The following is a 6,827-nucleotide window of genomic DNA, read 5'->3' as shown; positions in this document are numbered from 1 at the left end:
CCCCCCCCCCCCCCCCCCCCCCCCCCCCCCCCCCCCCCCCCCGCTACGGCTGCTGACTCAGCAGCCTCAGTTCCCGGCCAGACCAAGTCAGCAGTCCTGGGATGGAGCCAGTAGGATGCTGCCTCCTCCAGCCCCAAACCTTCCCTTTTCACGGATGAGGAAACTGAGACCACAGCCAGGAGGAAGGGAGAAGGAGGGACAGACAAAAGCACTGAGACCAAAAGGTGCAGAGCTAGACTTAGGACAGAGCTTGAGCGCAGGGGCCGGAGGGAAAGAGGGAGAGCAAGGCGGGGAGAGTGCTCTTTGCCAGCTGCCTGGAGGAATGGGGCACCAGCAGGGGGCGGGAGAGGCGAGTTGCCTGACTTCCCGACTTCCGCTGTGAGTGCCTCGAGGAGGAAGGCAAAGGGATGGCAATCAAGGAGGGCTTCTCAGAGGAGGCAAGTGGAACTGGGTCCTGAAAGGGGGATCTCTCTGAGTCAGGAAGAGCTAAAGAGAGAGCCCCCCCACCCCTGAAGGAAGCTGTGTGTGGAAAGGCCTGGGTCACCAGATGAGAAAATGTACAGCCCGTTCTGGAGGTACCCATGGGACTTGGGGGTGGGGTGGGGAACTAGTGGCATCCACCCTGTTCAAGGCGCTGTACTGCAGGGCAAGCAGGACACAGGTCCAGCCGCGGAAAGCCTGAGCACCGGGGTGGACAAGCTGAGGACAGGACATCTCAGCCCAGAGGGCAGATGCAGCGGTAGAGGCGGACTTGGGCTTTGCAGCATGAGATTGGGTCTAGGGCTAAGGAAGCCTCCTGGGCTGAAATTCAAAGAATGGGACTTAGGCAGTAAGATCAGGGGTGGTGGATGGTATGATGGAGAGGGTCAGCCAAGGCCAAATTCAGCTCCTTGGAGCAACCAAACAGTTCCTAGTGGCTGGATGTAGCTCTGCACTGGAGAGGGTTGGAGGTGAGGATGGCCAAACGTGTAGTCACATCAGGAAGGAGAAGGAGCCAAGGAAGTGGTGGGAGAGGCAGGTGGGGGTCAGACTTTTAAGTCCATGGGAAGGTCTTTAGATACTGGGGGTGAGGGGTGCTGTGATGGGCTTGCTTGCTTTCTTGGGATGGCAGACCGACCACTCCATCGGCCATTCTTCCCTCCCCTGGTGCTGTGCCTCCGTGGTCCTAGGGACCTCAGAACGGCATGTCCGGATTCGCATTGTTAAGAAGAAGGTCATTATGAAGAAACGAAAGAAGCTAACTCACCCCAGACCCATGGTGACTGCCAGGCCTCCGGTGACCACCACCCCTGTAGGAGTCCTTGACCTCCCAGAGGAGCAGGAACCAGGTACTGCTGCTCCAGTCCAGACTTGCAGCCCCTGGGCCAAATACTAATGTCACTTTTGGCCGCATGGGCATAGGCATGCCCCCTGCTTGCCCGGCACACAGGCAGACGTGGGCTCGGCTTCCTACCTGCCTGCCCTGGCCACTCTCTGGTCCCGTCTCACTGCTCTGTCCCTGCCCCAGGCTGTCCCCCTTTGGGCCTGGAGTCCCTGCAAGTTTCAGATAGCCAGCTCGAGGCATCCAGCAGCCAGTCCTTTGGTCTTGGACCACACCGGGGACGGCTCAACATTCAGGTCAGCAGCCTGGCTCTGAGCCGGGCACCATCTAGGAACTTCTTCCCTATCCCTCCCCATCCCCCATCCCACCCACTCTCTACTGTTCACGTGGGTCTGATCACCATGTCCTGTGCCCACAGTCAGGCCTGGAGGATGGTGATCTATATGATGGGGCCTGGTGCGCTGAGCAGCAGGATGCTGAGCCGTGGTTCCAGGTGGATGCTAGGCACCCCACCCGCTTCTCAGGCATCATCACACAGGGCAGGAACTCTGTCTGGAGGTGAGGCAGGCTAGCCCAGTCCAGGGAGTCCTGGGCAGACTAAGGAGGGTGGCGGTGGGTGTCCTGGGGCCACCGATAATCTCTCCCCATGCTTGCTGCCAGGTACGACTGGGTCACATCATACAAGGTCCAGTTCAGCAATGACAGTCAGACATGGTGGGGGAGTAGGAACTGCAGCAGTGGGGTGGATGCGGTGAGTGGTCCCATGGTGATTGCGGCCCCCCTGTAGGGTACTGGGCTAGGCTGGGGCTCCTCTGAGGTCAAGGAATAGATGCCCACTTGGCATCCCAGGAGAAAAGGGGTTGTCAGAATGGGTAGCACCCAGCAGGCAGCCTTGGGGGCTAAGCTGCTTTGGAACATGTCCACATCCTCCCCAGATACTTTCTCCATGGGGTGGGTCCCGCTTCGTGTCACGGCTTTCTGCTGGAACACCCTTTCTGGTGGTGGGCCGCTGACCCTTGCCTCACTTCTGACCTCCTCACGGCTCTGGCTTTTCCATCTCACAGACCCCCTTTTTATACCAGGCTACAGCGTGGGGCCTGGCCAGCTCTAGGACTGGCTGCCCCTGAGTGATATGGCCATATTGGTTTGTCTCATAAGCTGTGAGCAAGCCAGAAAGCCCGGCTGCCTTGGGCTACCTGTCGGCAGGGGGGTCTGTGTTTGACCTAGAGTGCCAGTCTCCAGCTGAGCCCACCAGGGTGGGTGTGGTGGTGAGCTTAGAGGCCTGAGTTCTTTCTCTGGCCCTGGGCCAGGCTGCTGGGTTTTAAGCAGTCCCACCGAAGGACTTGATGCCCCCAGGTATTTCCTGCCAACTCAGACCCAGAGACCCCAGTGCTGAACCTCCTGCCTGAGCCCCAGGTGGCCCGCTTCATTCGCCTGCTGCCCCAGACCTGGCTCCAGGGAGGCGCAGCCTGCCTCCGGACAGAGATCCTGGCCTGCCCGGTCTCAGGTGGGCAGTCGGACAAGGGCTGGATGAGCAGGGTAAAACCTCCAGCACGGATCCCCCTTCACCATGAATTCATTCTCCACCAGATCCGAATGACCTATTCCCTAAGGCCCCTGCACTGGGATCCTCTGACCCTTTGGACTTCAGGCATCACAATTACAAGGCCATGCGGAAGGTCAGACGTAACCCTTATGAGCCAGGGGGGAGGAGCTGCTTATCGCAGGTCCCCTTCCCACCGGGGCATGACCTGCTAGGACTGACGTCATGTCCCCACTTCCCTCACTGTCTCACCCTTCTCTCCCGTGGGCCCCTAAACTCCGCCCCAATTGCCTTAGTTATGGTGCCTCCCTTGTTCTCACCCTTCCTTCTGGTCTGTGGCCACTCCTCTCCTATACGGTGCCCTGGTGCCCCCACCTGTGCGGGCCACCACTGGTTTCTGGGAGTCCTTCCACGGCCACACGTGGTCTGACCCTGGGGTCTAATCTTCCCATGCCCCACGCCGTGCTCCACTCCGCCTCCCAGCTGATGAAGCAGGTGAACGAGAAATGCCCCAACATCACCCGCGTCTACAGCATCGGGAAGAGCCACCAGGGCCTGAAGCTCTATGTGATGGAAATGTCGGACCAGCCTGGCGAACACGAGCTGGGTACTGGCAGGTTCTGGGCGGGGAGAGGTAGGTGCAGGGGAGGCTTGTGGGCCTGAGCCAGCTTCGAGCCCCCGTGTTCCCAGGAGAGCCTGAGGTGCGCTACGTGGCCGGCATGCATGGCAATGAGGCGCTGGGACGAGAGTTGCTTCTGCTCCTGATGCAGTTCCTGTGCCATGAGTTCCTGCGAGGGGACCCACGAGTGACCCGGCTGCTCACCGAGACACGTGTGCACCTGCTGCCCTCCATGAACCCTGACGGTTATGAGACTGCCTTTCGCCGGGTAGGCCACCTGGCATGAGGGCCGCCGTGTGCCTTCTGTCCTGGTGCCTGCTTGGCTTGAACAGGCCCCTTCCCCGACAGGGCTCCGAGCTGGTAGGCTGGGCCGAGGGCCGCTGGAACCACCAGGGCATTGACCTGAACCATAATTTTGCTGACCTCAACACGCCACTGTGGGAAGCAGAGGATGATGGGCTGGTGCCCGACACTGTCCCCAACCATCACCTGCCCCTGCCCACTTACTATACCCTGCCCAATGCCACTGTGAGTATTCTGGGGGGCCGTGGTGGTGGTGGCGGGCCACCCACGGGCCCTTGTCTCTGTCTCCCACCCCACGTGACCCGCCCCTGTCTAGGTGGCTCCCGAAACGCGGGCCGTGATCGAGTGGATGCAGCGGATCCCTTTTGTGCTGAGCGCCAACCTCCACGGGGGTGAGCTCGTGGTGTCCTACCCATTCGACATGACTCGGACCCCGTGGGCTGCCCGCGAGCTCACGCCCACCCCGGATGATTCCGTGTTCCGCTGGCTCAGCACCGTCTATGCCGGCACTAACCGGGCCATGCAGGAGCCAGACCGCCGGCCCTGCCACAGCCAGGACTTCTCCTTGCATGGAAACATCATCAATGGCGCCGACTGGCACACAGTCCCCGGGAGTACGTGTCTCAGGATAGTTAGCCCTGTCCCCGTACCCTGCCCCCCCGTAAGGTGGTCTGCTCGGTCCTCGTAGGGTGGCAGTGTCGATGGCCGCCGGGAAGTGTGTCCCAGAGGAGGGCCCCAGGAGGGCTGGGCTCCCAGCCCCCCCAGCCCCCCCGCCCCCGACTCCAGCCTCAGTGGTCACCCTAGGTATGAATGACTTCAGCTACCTGCACACCAACTGCTTCGAGATCACTGTGGAGCTGTCCTGTGACAAGTTCCCTCACGAGAACGAGCTGCCCCAGGAGTGGGAGAACAACAAAGAAGCCCTCCTCACCTACCTGGAACAGGTGGAATCCAAATCCCCCCACCCCGGGCCTGCCCCACCTCAATGCTGCGGTCTGGTCCTCTGTCCCCGGGGCTTGCAGCTCCCATGAGGGGGGCCTCCCAAGGTCCCCACAGGAGGCAGTCTGCCAGCTGGGTGGCCTCAGACGTCATGAGCCTGGAGGAATAGACCCCACAGCCGTCCAGGCTGGGGGGCGGGGGCATAGAGCTGTTCCAGAGCTGTCTCAGGAGGGCTGTTCCCAGAAGAGACCCCTTATGCAAGGGCGGCGGCGGGGGGGGAACCCCTGGTATAGACACCTCCTGTTCTACGGGAACTGTATGCCTCCTAATGGCTCCGTAAGTATAGTTTCCAAGGGTTCCAAAAGGACAAGCCGGATATCAGAGGTCACTGAACTTGGGGAAACCCAAAGACAGGCCTTCCTACCGGCTGTTTGTAGCTCTCCCAGTCCAGATGCAATTTATCAGTCAGGAGTTATTTTTACCAGAGTGTGGCCACTAGGAACATAGACCTACCATCTGAACAGAGCCAGAAAATGAAGCGAAGGTCACATTCGCACGCAGAAGGGGAAGGGGTTTGATAGCCTCTCCCCCCCCCCCGCGCAGGTGAGAATGGGCATTACGGGAGTCGTGCGGGACAAAGACACAGAGCTGGGGATTGCCGATGCCGTCATTGCTGTGGAAGGGATTAACCACGATGTCACGACAGGTGTGCGGGGGAGGGGAGGGCGGGGGCTGGGGGCTTTAGGCCGGGTGGGAAGCGGAGCATCACGGGATCCTGATCTTGCCTTTCACTCCTGTCAGCGTGGGGCGGGGATTACTGGCGCCTGCTGACCCCGGGGGACTATGTGGTGACGGCGAGTGCTGAGGGCTACCACCCAGCCACGCGGAACTGCCGGGTCCCCTTTGAAGAGGGCCCCGTGCCCTGCAATTTCCACCTCACCAAGACTCCCAAGCAAAGACTTCGAGAACTGCTGGCGGCTGGGGCCAAGGTGCCCCCAGACCTTCGGAGGCGGCTGGAGCGGCTGAGGGGGCAGAAGAATTAACAGGTGCAGGTGAAGAGCCCTAGACCTTGGGCAGGCTGGACCTGTCTGGAACTGAAGGAGGGAGGGACAAAGTGGGGGAAGAGGTGCTCGGGCTCATTAAAGCTACTTGGCCCCTCAGCCAGTCTTCCTGCGGTCTCTGTGTCCCAGGTCTTGCCCCTGGGCCAGGCCTCAGTTTTCCCCTTCTGCCCCGTCCTGTTCCGCACACGCTTTCATCAACTGACGTCTGGAGGAATGGTGTGGAAAGGATCCTGCCCGGGTTCTTCTTGAACTTTAGGGCTTAGCGGAGTAACTCATCCACCAATTGCAGGCACCAGGACAGTGCTCCGGGCCGAGCATGCAAGGAGTCAAGGATAAACCGGGCCCTCCCAGCCCCCGGGGGCTCCCAGTCAAGAGAGGGGGACAGTTCAGTGCGGTGTGGGACGTGCCAAGGTGGAGGCCAGGTGCTGTGGGAGCACAGACAGGATTACATATGTGGGTGTGAAATACTGCCGTTCAGCGGGGACCCAGACGTCAAGGATGCAACAGATACGAAGGTTCTCGGAGGTTCGATGGGAGGTGGTGGACCAAGTGTGGGGTATGGACAGAGAGCTCCAAGCAGGAGAGACCAGACAAAGAAGACAGGACAGCTGAGGATGTTTGAATTTGCTTCAGCAGCCATTTTTGGAGAGGATTGGTAAATGACAAGATTTGATTAGTTTCTTTTAGAAGGAAGGGCAAATTATATGTCAGTCTGTATCTGGCCAGGGAAATATCTGACTCAGGTATTTCAAGCAGAGAAAAATGTAATGCTGGGCATTGGATATAAAGGTTTTGGATAAAAAGCGAGAAAGGAGTTTTACCTAGAAATCGAAGTCCGGACCTCCTGCGGCCACCTGTGATCACTTGTGGTCACTTGCCATGGCCAGAGCCTGAAGCAGAATAATTTCTCCCTTCCTGCCACTTTGTAATCTCTAACCTATGAAATCCACTGGCAAAATCTAACTATAACTGGGGCGCCTGGCTGGCTCGGTGGAGCGTGCCACTCTTGATCTCAGGGTCGTGAGTCCAAGCCCCATGTTG

The 6,827-nt window shown here is 59.6% G+C and overlaps 1 protein-coding gene across 1 annotated transcript in view; it reads left to right on the top strand.

The window, feature by feature from the left end:
* CPXM1 (carboxypeptidase X, M14 family member 1) overlaps positions 1–5,875 on the top strand; it is a 6,405-nt gene extending 530 nt beyond the window's left edge. Inside the window, exons 2-14 of the mRNA XM_025876655.2 lie at positions 1,170–1,328; positions 1,508–1,617; positions 1,740–1,879; positions 1,982–2,072; positions 2,678–2,828; positions 2,912–3,000; positions 3,348–3,471; positions 3,555–3,751; positions 3,832–4,011; positions 4,103–4,400; positions 4,591–4,730; positions 5,329–5,431; positions 5,527–5,875. Coding sequence (XP_025732440.2) covers positions 1,170–1,328; positions 1,508–1,617; positions 1,740–1,879; positions 1,982–2,072; positions 2,678–2,828; positions 2,912–3,000; positions 3,348–3,471; positions 3,555–3,751; positions 3,832–4,011; positions 4,103–4,400; positions 4,591–4,730; positions 5,329–5,431; positions 5,527–5,768 — 2,024 coding nt within the window. The 3' untranslated portion in view covers positions 5,769–5,875. The remainder of the gene's footprint in view (positions 1–1,169; positions 1,329–1,507; positions 1,618–1,739; positions 1,880–1,981; positions 2,073–2,677; positions 2,829–2,911; positions 3,001–3,347; positions 3,472–3,554; positions 3,752–3,831; positions 4,012–4,102; positions 4,401–4,590; positions 4,731–5,328; positions 5,432–5,526) is intronic.
* The last annotated feature ends 952 nt before the right edge of the window (positions 5,876–6,827 follow it).

The sequence above is a fragment of the Callorhinus ursinus genome, unplaced genomic scaffold (genome assembly GCF_003265705.2).
Source record: "Callorhinus ursinus isolate GAN/ISIS: 27379988/994484 unplaced genomic scaffold, GSC_fseal_2.0 scaffold29, whole genome shotgun sequence".
In the NCBI taxonomy this organism is placed as follows: Eukaryota; Metazoa; Chordata; class Mammalia; order Carnivora; family Otariidae; genus Callorhinus; species Callorhinus ursinus.
Note: the sequence above shows the minus strand (reverse complement) of the source record. Positions and strands in the feature narration are given on the sequence as shown.